At 43.9% G+C, this 14,903-nt stretch overlaps 1 protein-coding gene and 1 long non-coding RNA gene across 2 annotated transcripts in view; one reads left to right on the top strand and one right to left on the bottom strand.

The window, feature by feature from the left end:
* Positions 1–30: 30 nt before the first annotated feature.
* Positions 31–11,228, bottom strand: NEFM (neurofilament medium chain). Its single transcript, XM_023636175.2, has 3 exons — positions 3,944–11,228; positions 3,087–3,211; positions 31–1,880 (listed from the first exon to the last, which is right to left on the bottom strand). Exons 1-3 carry the CDS (start codon positions 5,021–5,023, stop codon positions 524–526), a joined length of 2,562 nt encoding a protein of 853 aa, XP_023491943.1. The 5' UTR covers positions 5,024–11,228; the 3' UTR covers positions 31–523.
* Positions 5,825–14,903, top strand: part of LOC138921627 (uncharacterized) — a 360,207-nt gene continuing 351,128 nt past the window's right edge. The window contains exon 1 of the long non-coding RNA XR_011434369.1: positions 5,825–5,959. This is a non-coding gene — a long non-coding RNA (uncharacterized lncRNA). The remainder of the gene's footprint in view (positions 5,960–14,903) is intronic.

The following is a 14,903-nucleotide window of genomic DNA, read 5'->3' as shown; positions in this document are numbered from 1 at the left end:
TTTGAAATGACATAACACCAAACAATCGACTATGTTTCCAATATGACCTTTATTGAGCAAGTACTGCTGTGACATTTAACATCAATCAACGAAAGGCTGCAAACTGTGCATGTCAACGAGGTTCTCCCATGAACGAAAGTCCATTTTAAATGCACCAGTGAGGTAAACATAATTATTCATATATAGCTTTCTTTCTTAAGGCTACGAGAGTTCTGTGTTTCATTTATTATTTTTGGCTCAGTTGGTTCTTTGCATAATACATTTCAAGACATCCCCCCGAGTGCCCCCCTTCCAACAGCTTAGGAAATTGGCCAATTCCCCCAGTACACACAATATCATGCATTTGAATGCCCCAAAGCCTGAGGAGGGAGCACTCCGAGTTTGCATGCAGTCCCCTCATATTGCACAAAGTAAAATACAATGTCTGGAGCCCCCATGGGAGAACCCGTTCTGTTTTGAAGCTGTCAATCACATGCATTTTGAAATTGTCATATGGCTTAACCTTTTGCAATGGACTCAAATATTAGTCACCCTGGGTGACTTCCTTTACTATGGCGTGTGAAGTGACCTTCTCTACCTTTTTAGTAGACACTAGTTTCTCCTCAAAGGTCTCTTCATGCTCTTCGACCTTTTGAGTGACGGTTACAGATTTAGTGATGTATTTGGTAGCACCATCTACCCCCTCACTGGTGATTTTTTCTATCTTTTTGGTCACCACCACTTTTTCCTCGCTTCTATCACCCCCCTTCTTTTCATCCACTGGGCTCACGTCTAGCCCGTTGGTGACAACCCCTTTCTCCTCTTCTCCCCCACTGCCTTTTTCCTTAGTCTCCTGCTCTTCTTCCTTTCCTTCCACCTCCCCATTTATGGCTATGTCTTCCTTCTTGGATTCCTTTAAGGCTTCCTCCTCACGCCCTCCCTCTTCCACTTTCTCCTTCTCCTTCTCCTTCTCCTGCTGCTGTGGCTTTTCCTCCTCTTTGGCCTCTTTCTCCAAGCTCACCTTTGCGGATTTGGTGACCACCTCCTCCACGACTTCCTCCTTGACTGGGGATTCCGCCTTCTTCTTTTCTGGCACTTCTTTGGGCTTCTCCTCCTTTTTCTCTACCTTCTCTTCCTTGGGAGCTTCCTTTGCTTCTTCTTTCTTTTCTTCCACCACTTCCTCTTTCTGTTCACCTTTCCCGGCTCCAGCTTCTGCTTTTGGTTTCGCCTCTTCCACGGGCGATTTGGGCACTGGGGACTTGGCTTTCTCTGGCTTTTCCACTTTGGCTTCTGCCACGAGCTCCTCCTTGGGAGCCACTTCTTCAACCTTTTCCTCAGTTTTCTTTTCATCCTTAGCTTCAGCTTCCTCGACTTCAACTTCAGCCTCCGTTTCTCCTTCTTCCTGCTCGCCTTCCTCTTTCTCGCTGGAGCCTTCCTTCTCAGATCCTCCTTCTTCCGCTTGGTCTGATTTGGCGCCCTCCTCTTCTTCCTCCTCCTCTTCCTCTTGGCCTTCTTCTTCCTCCTTTTCTCCCTCTTCCTCTCCTTTAAGTTCAGGCGCAGCAGCTTTCTCGGGAGACTTTTTGGCAGCTACAACTTCTTCTGCTTCTTGTTCCTCTTCCTTTTCTTCTGCCTCTTCTCCCTTCTCTTCTTTCACGGAAACTGCCATTTCCTCTGCAATGGCTGTCAGGGCTTCTTCCATTTCTGATTTTTCATCTTCCACTTTGGTTTCTTCTATGATCTCCTCGACGAATTTGTGCTGGACCTTTAGCTTGGGAGCCTCTACCTTGGTTTTCTGAATCTTACTGGATATTGTGACTGAGGGCTGTCGGTGTGTATACAGCGGGCCAGTGATGCTTCCTGCAAATGTGCTAAATCTGGTCTCTTCACCCTCCAGAAGTTTCCTAAGGAGAGAAATAAGACAAGACATAATTAAAATCTCATTGGGCCTTCTGAGCTTCGTTACATTATGGGTAGTGCAGTAGATACCTTTGACTAAATAGAGTCACAGAAATAAAAGATTCCGTCAAGCCAGTGGAATACGTGTTATCATTTCAGTGATATATTGTGTCATATTCAGTGACAGAGACAGATTCTCATGGACCACCAGTCAGCCACCTGCAGTAACTCACCACACCCAATGTCCACCAGCCACACCCAGCCACCAAATCTCAGCTCTGCAGCAGTCCATTTGGTGCAAGATGAATATGCTGAAAAGGTCCCTAGCAGCTAAAAACCCTCAGTGACCTTCTTGAGCATTTGGACTTTCAGGATATATACTAAATTTCTTTTAGCAAATATAATTTTCAAAAAATTTATAAAACTATTTAGCATATATCAGAATTTAGGCTATATCATAGCTAGGTGCTAATGTGAGTGTATCAAGCTATAAATTGGGCTGCAATTTTAATCATAAAATGTCGATTTAATATAATTATTCAGCTTTCCTGAAAGGAGAGACAGCTCTGAGGGCAATTTATTCTTGTAATATTATATATAATGACCTTATTGGTAGTTAGAAAAACTGTTTAGCCAAGGATTTTCTCCTATGAACTTAATCAACAGCAAGGTGATATCAGTCAGTAGACCTATAAGCTCTTTTCTTCTCTCTCTCTCTGGCTGTGTATATCTAGATCCATAGACATAAGTCTAAATAGCATAGAATACACATGTATGCATCTGTATCTCTTCTCAGCCAGATGATGGCAATAGAAAGCTGTAAGGGAGAAACAGAGAAATTGAATCTCCTGGAGTTTGTCCTTGACATTATAAAGTTGGAAAGCTGAAACCACTAGATGAAATATTAAAAACTAATATTCCGTTTTTCATCCAAACATGTGGAAAACCTTTTTTACTAAAATAAATTTAAGCATAAGCACCGAAATTAATCGATGCTCTCCCTCAAAACTTCATTGCAACTGTTTACTTTGAAAGCTGTATGAAAAGCGGTAAAACCACATTTACAATTCTCTAGAACAATTTCTTTTTAATTAGGAAAGAAAATCAGGCACTGATTTAAGATTCCTGCAACCTGTCTGCTTTAACTTAAAAGCAGTGAACGTTCTGCAGCGCAGCTAGCTTTTCGGCCACATCTGCAGCGAGCACCGAACCTGTACGCAGCGATCTCGATGTCCAGAGCCATCTTGACGTTGAGGAGATCCTGGTATTCTCGCAAGTGACGAGCCATTTCCCACTTTGTGCCCCGAAGCTCATTTTCCAACTGCTGGATGGTGTCCTGAAACAGACACAGTCACAGGCTCACCCTTCCAAACAGCAGCTTTTTTCCGCAAACCACTTGCTACCCTCTCCCTCTTCCTCCCCTCCCCAGACTCCCTCCAGCTCTGCAAACCTCGAGGATACCCAGCCCCTCTCCTCTTAAAAAAAAACAACTAAGGAATTCTCAAATAAACAAATAATCAGGATCAAGAAGACAGTAAGACACTTCCGGGGCACATCGCGCACTGAGATCAGTGGATGTAAAACACGTCTCAGCAGGAAACAAACATGCGCTGGGAAATCCCACGGCTGACCCGACTCTTCCCATCTGAACCTTGTGGGTCAGGGCCAATTTTGAGAATTCTTTCCATCACTGCCGGAAAAGTTTGAGAATACATGACCTTCTGCACAAGCTATCCTAAAGTTGCTGCTTTATCAACTACGCGCATGTATACCTCCTACTTTAAATGTACAAGCGTGCAAAACAGAACTACCGAGGAAAAGAAGCACATTTTGAAAAAGGTCAGGGCTCTCAGGAGCTCGGCATGGTGGGTGGGGGAGGGGTGTGGAAAGGATGGGGAGGAGTGAGGCAGCTTTGCTCGTCTGACTCGGGGCTGCGTCGCGCGCGCGCGCGCACTGACCAGCGGCCGCCAGGGAGCGCGGCGGAGAGCGCGCCGGGACGCGTGCCTGAGCGTCGGGGGCGCGCGGCGCTGGCGCTGGCGCAGGCTGGCCGCGCAGCCGCGGTTCTTACCTGGTAGCTGCTGAGGTCGTGGTTGTGGCGCTCCTCGATGTCGCTGAGCTGCCGCTCCAGGGACTCCTTAGTGCCGCGCACTGACTCGAGCTCGATGCTCTTGGACTGCAGCTGGCGCCGGTACTCGGCGATCTCTTCCTTGGCGGAGCGGATGGCCTCCTTGTTTTGCTCGGCCGCTTCGGTGAGCTTGGCATAGCGGCACTTAAACCACTCTTCGGCCTGGTGCATATTCTGGTCGGAGTGGCACTCGAGCTGCGAGCGGATCTCCTTCAGCGCCGTCGAGATGTCTGTCTTCAGGTAGTCTTTGCGCTCCACTGTGATGTGTGACGCCTGGATCTGGGCCAGCAGGTCGGCCACCTCCTCCTCGTGATTGCTCCGCAGGAAGGCCACCTCATCCTGCAGCGACTGCACCTTCTTGTCCAGCTCCACCTTGACCAGCGACGCTTCCTCGATGTCTTTGCGCAGCGCGCGGATGGCCGCCTCGGTGTCGTCGCGCAGCCGTGCCTCTTCCTCAAAGCGCTCCTTGAGCCGGTGGATGTCTTCCTCCAGGTGGTCCGAGTCTAGCTGTACCTGAGCCTTCTCGTGATTCACCAGCTCGAGTGTGGCGCGCAGCTCGCGGATCTCCTGGTCGTACGCGTCGCCCAGCTGGGCGTGCGAGGCCTGCTTCTGCCGCAGCGCCTGGATCTCCGCCTCGATCTCCTTGTTCTGCTGCTCCAGGTAGTGCACCTTCTCGATGTAGCCCGCGAAGCGGTCGTTCAGCCCCTGCAGCTGCTCCTTTTCGTTGGAGCGGGAGAGCTTGTAGTCACCGCCTGGCCCGGAGCCGCCGTTGAGCAGGGACGAGGACTGGCTGAAGTCGAGGCTGCTCTCAGCGGAGCTGAGCATGGCCGAACTGTAGGCGAGGCGCGGGCCAAGCGCGCTGCGCTTGTAGGAGGAGGACACGGTGCTGGGTGAGCCGCGGGACCACGACTGAGAGCGGAAGCCGCTGGACGGGGTGCCACTAACGCGGCTGAAGCTCGAGCGGGTTTCGGTTACCCGCCGGTAGGCGGACGGGTTGCCCAGCGAGTCCAACGTGTAGCTCATCTTGGCGGCTTTGAGGCGTGTGGCTGTCACAGCGTTCTGCTGGCCTCTCCGCAGCCCATTTATAGCCGCGGCGGCTGGTCCCGGGCCAGGGCCCCGCCCCGTGGAGGCGGCGGCCGAGGAGGCGGGGATTGCGGGCACCGGGCCGGGAGGATGGGGTGGGGGGTGGGGGGTAAAGACAGCCTACAGTGATTCAGCGCCCGCTCCACGTGGGCCCACGCTGCATCGGACCCCGGACTTTGCAGCCCTGGCCCCGGCCCCTCCCCCAGCTCTCCTTTCGGTCCCAGACCACTTGTCGCCCCTCAAGTCCCCTCTCTCCATTTCTCTTCATCTTCCGATTGCATTTACACCTTCGGTGCGAGTATTCACCCAACGCCCTTTCTTTGTTTAGTAGCTCTCCCGACCCCCTGGCCCTCTTGTCCTTTTTTTTTTTTCTTTTTTTTTTTTTAGCCCTCTGCGCTCTTGTCCTCATGGCTTTCTCTTCTTTTGCTCTTTCTCCATTACTTTTTTCTTTACCCATCTTCTGTGAGTAATCACTTCCTCCTCTTTTTGGCATCTCTTCACCCTCCCTATTTAAGACTTTAGTCCCACTCACTCTGCCCTTCTCTCTGAGCCGCTTCCTCCCGACCTTTTTCTCCCGGCCTTTTCTTCTCCCTGCTCCCCTCCCCCTATATTCCTCCCTTCCCCCATCCTCATCCTCATCTCCCCTTGCCTCCCTCCCCTTCCCCCACTCCTTGTCTTAAAGCAGCCCGAGTTGAGCGCAGAGGAGTTGGGCCTAGAAGAAAAAACCAAAAAGACTTTGAGCAACGGTCGGCCTGAAGGCTTCGGGAAGGGTACAAAGAGGATGGGCCGGGGTAGTTATTTGTATTAAAAGTGGGATATGGCGCTACATTCTACTTAACGTTTGGGGGACGTCCGCAGCTTCCGCAGGGGCAGAAGGTAAGGCGCTTGTGCTTGCTATGGCGCCGGCAGCACCAAGGACAGCGCCCAGGCCGGCGAGCCGGGAGCGTCAGCTGCCCCCGGGCTTCTCACCCAGCATTGCCTGTCAGGTTGGCGGGGGTTTCCTTCCCCCTCTTGTCTCTGAGTAAATGCAGTTAAAGCCTGTTTGTAGTGACTCTCTTTGCAGGAGCCAAGCGGGAATCGCACGCTAAGATTTCTCTGCAATGCGGGGTTGGCACAATGGACAGATTGCAGATTTTGAAAACAACTAAAATTCATTGAAGTTAGGTAACAAATAATATACTTGTAGCTTAGTTTGAGTTTTCTAACATATGATGGGTGCAGGAAATCAAGACATACAGGACCTGAAATTTGAAGGTCAAATATTCCTTGAAAAGGGGAATTTGAAATCTGCTAAGATGAAAAGTCCAGGGAAAAATAGTTTATGATAAGTTTGAACACAAACAGTTGCCTTGTCATCTTTCTGTTCAGTACTCCCTGTATGCAGCTGCGATGATTGAAAAGCATGTAAATTAATTTAAAATTAATTTAAAAGTTGCCAACCAGATTCACTACAACCTTGAATAAAACCAGCTATTTTTTCCTCCATTTAAAATGTATTTCCCCATTTGGATTTTAATGATTGATTTGGAATAGATTTTCCATATCTTTAAACATGTTTACTTAAACAAGGAATCTACACAGACTTCTTGCTGTCTGGTGCACTGCTAGCTGTTAAAATGTCCCTCTTTTTTGCATAGTGCGTTGGGGGAAATTCAGGGTAAAAAAGTTCAGAATACTGCGTGACAAAGTGAAGAGCAGAAAGCAGGACTAATGACCATGTTTGCTGGGGCCACAGGCACAGTGAATGCACGTGAAATGCTTGCTATGCTGAGAAGAAACCACTGCTTGTGAAAAGTAGAGACCCTAAACTTACATATTTTCACAGCATGCTTTCTCTAGTCCTTGTCTGACTAAATGACAAGGTCATATCAGTCAGTAAGTAATCAGAAAAGGCCTGGGTTTCTAGAGATTTTCATTTTTATAAGGTCTCTTGGCCCATTTGTGTTTTAAAATAGAAGGGGTTAAGTTAGGGAGTTACTTTTGGTTCGTTACTGTGCAACTGCAGCATTGCAGGCTGTGTTGGGGGAGGATGTTCTAGTTTGCTGAGTGATGGGTTGTCTCTCAGGCAAGGAGAGCCCCTGTCTCCAGCTGCTGGGAGAGACAGGTGATAGAGTGAGGGGACTGACTTGGGAATACTGTAAAAACAGGATTTGCTGGTTTCGGATGGATAAATGAAAGAAAAGAGAAAGAAAATTCTCTGCCCTTCTGTAAAGTCCTGCCAGTCTCCAGACTGGACTCGGCAAGACGTCCTCTGCTAGGACGGAATGCGAATTATGTAGTAATTATGCCTTAGTTACTTATTGCTTCCTGCTTTTGTTAAAAGATATAAAAGCTCTTGGCAGTTTCACCCTGCATACAACATTGAAAACACTTTCTGCAATGAGAGCGAATGGTTAATGGGCAGGCTGCCGCTGTTAGTTTTCTTCAGGGCTTTGAAAATGAGATGACTCTGCAGAGAGACATTTTCGAGGAAACACATGTCTAACTTCATAATTAACCTGTTTTGCCTCGTATCTAAACTAGCTCAGAAATTGTTAAGCTTCCAGCTGGTTACAGAAGGAGGAAAGCATTGCGTACAAACAAAATAACGGCCAATTACTCAGGCCAAATCTAATTAGTGCCTGTAGCTTAAATCTGTAACTTCAATGTCACATGAAGTATTGTTCGGTGTGGCTACAGCAGGATAACCCAGAGAATTACAACACTTGTCTTATTAAGGAGAAAAGGTTCCTATGACTTGAAAATGATTGATCTGGTTCCACATTTAGCAGAATGTTTTATTTTATATTAGAATTTTCACTTTAATCGCTCTTTCTGAAGGTGACTTGAAGGTTATGCTTGTCAGGGAATTTAGTATAAAAACTTTTAAAATAAGAGCTATGGCATTCATTTCTCTCTCTTTGTCTCATACTTTTGGAGAACATTTACCACACTAATATTTTTCATAGAAAGAAATGTAAGGTTTTGCATTTTTTACCCTAATGACACGACGGCTACGGAATCTTCTGAAAATGTTAACAAGAGAGAAAATAAGCATGAGGATTTATCTGAATTTACAACACTGTTGAGTTTGGCTATGATACTTTTATAGTTTATTCCAAATAGGGAAGTTACACATAGCATTTAGATGTAAGATATTTTTAATGAAATTCTCTCTGGATTGTTGTACCATAAGCTGCAGTGTGTTTTGAATCACTTCATAGGGGAATACAGAGCATGCATGTGTTCCTTCGGTGGGTAAAGTGCAAGGTTAACTTTGTAGCTGAGATAGCGATTTCGAGGTCTTATCTAGTGATAATGGAGAAAATATCCTTTGCAGAAGAGGTTTATTCACTGGGTCAAAAAATAAGGTTAGAAAGATAAGGAGTTGGGCATTTTCTTTCTTCTTTCCATATTTCCTTACATTTTAAAAAACACTTTTTTGATGCACAAAGATGTAAGGAGGATGGGATGTGGGAACCAGGCAGCAAGCAAGATGCTCCGGATGGAAGACACTGCTGTCAAGTTGGTAGGCTGAATCTGTCTAAGATTAGATGATCTGTCCTTTCTCCCAACGTGCTGTCATGACTTGAACCTGATCCTTTTGCTTGGGATCTGATTCTAGAACTCATGATGAATGATTATTTATAAATTGTCCTTTGCTAATTATTTAAGAGGTTATTGTTGTAGAAAGCTAGGGACTAGTGCCCTGGACTGGGAACATAAAGAAAATGAAAACTGTAATACTTATTTCTACATGAGCCTTGGGAAGTCAAACTTTGAAAGCAGCTTTGACTTTTGGTCTTTTTGATTTCGGATCTTGAAAGCAAAAAAAATATCTTCGGGGAGAAAGGCTGTTTCTTGTCAGGAAAATTGGGACGTACGTGTCCCTGTTGTCTTTAATCAAAACAAGTCCACCTGAACCACAGTGTCCTTTTTCTAACACTAAGCTCTGAAATGGCGTTTATTTCCCTTGCCAAATATTTCTGTTCATTGAATATTGCCTTATATTTCTGCCAATGACTTTTTATGAAAAGTTAATTGAAGTATTTAAAAAATTAAAAACGTTTCATATCCTTACATTGTTCTAAATATAAACTTAATCAGTTCTGTATCTGAAATGTTCATGTTTAATGAGGGAAAGATTTAGCTTCGGCTTTAACATAGCTTGCTGAGTTTTTGCTGTGTAATGCCGTCACCCCACCACTGGAACCAGTTCTGTGAAAGCCAGAGGAGGAGGACTTAGAATTTTCAAAAAGTATTTAAGATAGCCTTGCTAAAAGTGTTTCTAAAAATAAAGTTCAGTAGATGCATAATAAAACAGTACTGCTGTATTCATTTTCAGCATGTTTTTAATTGGACACATTGGCTTTATCTGTTAAGTGGCAGAACTTGATGATATGCACTTGAATTTTTAAAACACTGCATTGCACATAACTTTGCACCAGTGCAGCCATGTAATATTTATAGCATATTTTATCCCAAGCTTACCAAAGTCTGACTTAAGAAGAAACATAATTCTTTTATTAGAAACTCTTAGTTAAAATGAGCTTTGTAAAATTAGAGCAGATCAATGATCTATTATCTTTGGACCAAATTTCTGAAGAGAGCTAAACTCAGAAACATAAAACAGAGTCAGAAAGAAGCACCACCTAATTTAAACTCTCACTGCCCCACGACTGGGTTCTTTCTTGACAATCTCAGTGATTCTCAAAAATGGTATTCTTTCATAATCCTCGTAAAATGGGCTCGTTAGCATGGCTATCTCTTTTCACTTAGGTTGCCAAGAACATCATATATTTTAGACATTTTGCTCACGTTTTTCATTAAAATTAGCATGTACTTAGTGTAGAAATTTATGAAATGCAGCTAAACAATAATTTAAGCATTTTCTTCTAGCTTTTTCTCTGTGATGTAAATATAAATGAAATCTTTCTGTTTATGTAATTCTCTGCCCTGCTTTGTAAAATAAATATATCTGAATATGTAATTTGCTATGTTAGAGGAAGGAAATCGGTACTGTATGCCAGGAGACCTGGGTTCTAGCCAAATATTTGACTTTCATTTTCCTCTTTAAAAAATTTTTTCAGGGCCCTTTAGATCAAGAATGATAAAATAAAAATAACAATTAAAATATGATAATAATGATAATGGATCAGGAAAAGTCTAACTGTGTCTGAGCATTAATTTCTGTCTCTCTGTCTTTCTTTCTGTTTGCCTCTCTCTCTGCTTGTTTATTGAGAGGAGTGTCATTGTGACGTTGAAGGCGGTGATGTGACAGTCAGAAGTGGTGACCTGTAATCTGGCCTAGTGTAATTAATACTGTGTTCCTTTACACTTAAATGGTACCCTGAATCCCAAAGCCATCATCATCATCATCATCATCACCATCATCAGACTTTACATGTGAATAACGCTTTATATAAAAGAAGCAAAACAAAACAAAACTATGTTGTCTCATCTAGCATGACCAATAGGGGTAGACACTAGGGGTAGAACACAAATTATTGTTCCCATTTTACAGTTGGTGAAACTCGTTCAGAGATTTGTCTAAGGCCACACGTCTGGTAAGTCGTGGAGCCATGAGCAGAACTCAGATCTTCTAATACTAGCGCTAACATAAAAAAAATTCCTTTACTGGGGCATCAAATCCAGTCTCCATCAGAAAGAAAAAATAAAATAAAAGTAGGCAGATATTAGTAATATCAATAACAATAACTGGTATTTGTTAACTGCTTAATGGGTGTCAAGAATTTACTGGATTATCTCATTTAACTATCACAACTACCCTTTGAGGTGACACTATTATTATCCCCATTTTGTAGATAAAGCAATTGCATATGCAAGCACAGAGAGGTTAAGTACCACACACAGCTAGGAAATGGTGGAGTTGAGATATGAATCTAGGAATATCGGACTCTGGAGGGAGGAAGACCCTCACCCCATGTAATGCCACCTGGAAGGCTGTGCAGTCCATCTTCAAAACCTCATTTAAAAGCTAATTGTTTAACTGTTAGGTCATGTTAAAAACATCCAGGACATAATCTATGCATTCTTCTGCTGCCTTTTTTCTATTTATATAAAAATAAAACATTTTAATATTTCCTCAGGTGAACATTATTTCTTGGTTTGTAACTTTATTAAAGATGTTAAAAGTGAAAACTTTGAATTACTTGTCTTTGTTATTTTTTTATTCTAAATTAATTTTCTCTGTAGTTTGAAGGACATCTAACTCATTCATTCTGGTCCGTGATTTGTAGATAACATCCCTAATCATTTATCTATTATTTTATCTAGTATCTATCATTCATTTTTACATGCACTTTTGGTTTAGTTTTTAGGAGATTTTAATCTGTACTACACATTAATTTGTTGTCATATAATTCATTTACTGATATAGCTATATGTTTACATACACTTAAATTAAAAAAATCTTTTAATCAGTATGTATTCACAATTTTTTTTGTAGATGTCAAACTTTTTAAACTAAATCTACTTTTGAGAGATCCAGTAATAGCCATTTGAATCTTGGCATAAGAAATAGTTTGGCCTGCAGTCTTCATCAGGGAAGGTTTACAATGAGACCACTGGCAAGGAAGCAGCTTTTAAAATCTATTAAAACAGTAAAGAGACAGCCATGAATAATTTTAAGTGAATCTCTTGATCATCTATTTTATATACTAAAATCAGGGTTATGTGACTGTATTTATACAGGTTGCCTGGAGACAAGTCAGCCTTAATCCATTTTTGTTATTTATGGGATGTAGTGCTCTGACTCACCCTTATTTTCATTTGTATAAATCTGCTTTGGCTTCTGCTTTGTCACCTAGGGTCAAGGAAGAGAATTGTTTCTCATTTTTCCTGAACAAAACTTGACCTTGAAAAGAAATAACATGTATCCTGTATTAGTCACAGTAGCAATCGGGATTTGGATTACATAAAATTATTAGGAACTGAATGCCTAATGATCAAAGTTCTTTCTTAGGCACCGTGACTCATTTAATACAATTTGCTGTGTTTTCTCCTGCCTTCTGTTAGTCTACATGGTCCTTTTCTTCTGCCATGTTCAATAGACCTTGGACATTTGATGCCTCCTTGGAAGCTCATAAGAGTGGCACTTCTGTGCCTTCTTGAACAAGGGGCATGTTCATGTCATGAGGTGTTTATTGAAGATTCCACATCACATTAATGAGAACCTCCTGCTTCTGAGTTGCCAGTCTCGTTTGTACTCGCATGACCTGATCCTAGGAAACTTCCGCTTCTCCAAATCCTGTCTGTGTTTTGGAGGTACAAATCATTCCTCTCAGTTCTGAAGCTCAGTGTTTGTGGTCTACTTGGGTACTACAACCTGCTGGCCATTAAAATAACATCTCAACACTCTGGTTAAACTTAAAATTCTAAGTGGCAGATACCAAGTCTTAGACACATTTGTGTGGCCCACAGTGTTTTCTAGATAGTGAGTGCCCAGTCAATATTTGTTGCATGAATGAGTAAATGAAGTTCTACCTTTTTCCCTAAAACTTTCTTTCAACACTAGTCTCTTCAATATCAGGCACTGTGGTGAACACTGAGGAATTACATGAAAGACAGAATCCTAGCTTGGATGAACACAGGATGATTCAGGAAGGTAAAGTTACCATGGGGGAACACGGGGCTGCTGTCTCTAGCAATGCTAGAGATAAACAAAGTGTCACAGGAACGTGGAGGGTGAGCAACTCAACCAACTGGTGATAAGGGTAGAAGAGCCCCAGGGAGAGCTTTCTGGAGGAGGTGATGCCTTAGAAGAGTTTTGAGGTATGGTAGGAAGTGCCTAGGTCTGGAAGGGGGAAAAGCAACAAAAGTCATCAAGGTGAGGGCAAGCAGAGTGTCCTCAAAGGATGACGGGTGACTAGGATGAGGGGTGCATGTAGCCCAGCTGGAGAGGAGAGTATGTAGCCCAGGATGGAGAATATGGAGTCATACAGCACAGGCTGGAGAAAGAAGGACACACAGTCTAGGCTGGAGAGAGGGAAACATGTAGCCCGGGATAGAAAGAGGGCATATCCAAGGTTGACAAGATAGGGGACACGTAGCCCAGGCTGGAGGTGGAAGCAGAGGAGAGACCATGAAATGTTTCCTATGTCAAGACAGGCCCTTTGAATCCATCTTACAGCTATTAGGAGCAGCGAAGCATTTAAAGAACATTTTAGAAAAATCATATAGAGTGAAGGGAGCAGAATATTTGGAGGGCGAAAGGGATTGGAAGCAGGGAAATTAGTTTGAAGATTAGGCGATGAGCTTAGAGGAAGGTGTAAATTCAGAAAGGTGGATGAGGAAAGGCAGGGACTTCAATAGAAAGGACGGGATTTGGAGAAACAGGTGGATGTTGATGTAATCCCCTGTATTTGTTCCCAATGGCTGCTATGACAAATTGCCACAAACTTGGTGGCTGAAAAGAATACAAATTTATAGTCTTACAGTTCTGAAGGTCAGAAGTCTAAAATCAGTCTCATTGGACTAAAATCAAGAGGTTGACCAGGCCATGTTCCTTCTGGGATAGATATGAGGAAAGCTATTTCCTTGCCTTTTCCACCTTCTAGAGGCTGTCTGCACTGCTTGGCACACGGCCCCTTCCTCTGTTTTCAAAGCCAGCAACGCACACCTTCTCTCCTCTCTGGCCTCTGCTCCATCTCACATTTCCTTCTCCTCATATTCTCACCCTCCTGAGGTCTTCTTACAAGACTTTGTGATTACATTGCCACCCTCCCCGACCTGCCCCCCACCTTCCAAGATAATCTCTCCATTTTAGGACCTGTGTTAATTTGCCTGGGCTGTCAAAACAAAGACCGCAGACTGGGTAGCTTAAACAGCAGACATTTATTTTCTTGTGGTCCTAGAGCTTAGGAGTCTGAGATCAAGGTGTTGGCAGGCTTGGTTTCTTTGGAGTCTCTCTCCTTGGTGTGTAGATGCCACCCTCTCTGGGTGTCCTCACATGGTCTTCCCTCTGTGTGTGCACATGTCTGGTGTCTGATGTCTCTCTTCAGTGTCCTCATCTTCTCCTCCTATAAGGACACCAGTCATATTGGGTTAGGGCCCACCCTAACAACTCCATTTTAACTTAATTACAAATTTAAAGCCCCCATCTCCAAATGCAGTCATATTCTGAGGTACTGGGGGCTAGGGCTTTAATATAGGAATTTTGGAGGGACAAAACTCAGTCCATAACAGGATCCTTAAGTTCATCACATCTGCAAGGTCTCTTTTGCTGTGCAAAGTAACAGTCACAGGTGCGAGGAGCAAGATGTGGCCGTTTCTGCTGAGGGGCCAGTCTAACACAACCCCCACAACATAAAGCACGGGAGGGGAAGCACATTTAGGGGTTAGGGGAAGCTGGACTACACTGTACATGCTGAATCCGGGGTGTTTGCGAGGCAACCAAGTGGAGAAGGTGGTTGAATTTCCTTGTCTGGTAGGGAAGGCCCTACTCCCGCTCTATAGGACAAACAGCCCACGCCAAGTCTCATTTTCCTCATTTGTAAAACAGCAATAATAACGGTACCTACTTTGTAACGTGATTTTGAGGATCACATGAAATAGTGTATGTAAAGCGCTTGGTGCCTTTGACAGTTCTCAGTAAATGACAGTTGCTGCTACCATCATTATGACAGTGACTAACCTTACCTCCAGAATGCCTGGTGCAGCGCGGGCATGAGGTAGCGCTCCCCGTGTACTAGGAAAGGTTTGAGACGAGTATGGCACATAACCTCTCCAGGAAGAGCGCAAAGACTTGTCGGAGAGACAAGGATTTGCCCTGGGTAAGAGAAGGAAATTGATGTGCTTTAGCTCACCAGGTTAGGCAGTA

This window comes from Equus caballus, chromosome 2 (genome assembly GCF_041296265.1).
Source record: "Equus caballus isolate H_3958 breed thoroughbred chromosome 2, TB-T2T, whole genome shotgun sequence".
Lineage (NCBI taxonomy): Eukaryota > Metazoa > Chordata > Mammalia > Perissodactyla > Equidae > Equus > Equus caballus.
The sequence above is the reverse complement of the archived record's forward strand: the minus strand, read 5'-3'. Positions and strand labels throughout refer to the sequence as shown.

Bases quoted from the DNA above. Each gene is read 5' to 3' on its own strand.
- NEFM (XM_023636175.2), bottom strand. From the start codon at position 5,023: ATGAGCTACACGTTGGACTCGCTGGGCAACCCGTCCGCCTACCGGCGG. The intron at 3,212-3,943 runs GTAAGAACCGCG...TGTCTGTTTCAG, and splicing joins ACGACCTCAGCAGCTACCAG to GACACCATCCAGCAGTTGGA. The intron at 1,881-3,086 runs GTTCGGTGCTCG...TTCTCTCCTTAG, and splicing joins ATCGAGATCGCTGCGTACAG to GAAACTTCTGGAGGGTGAAG.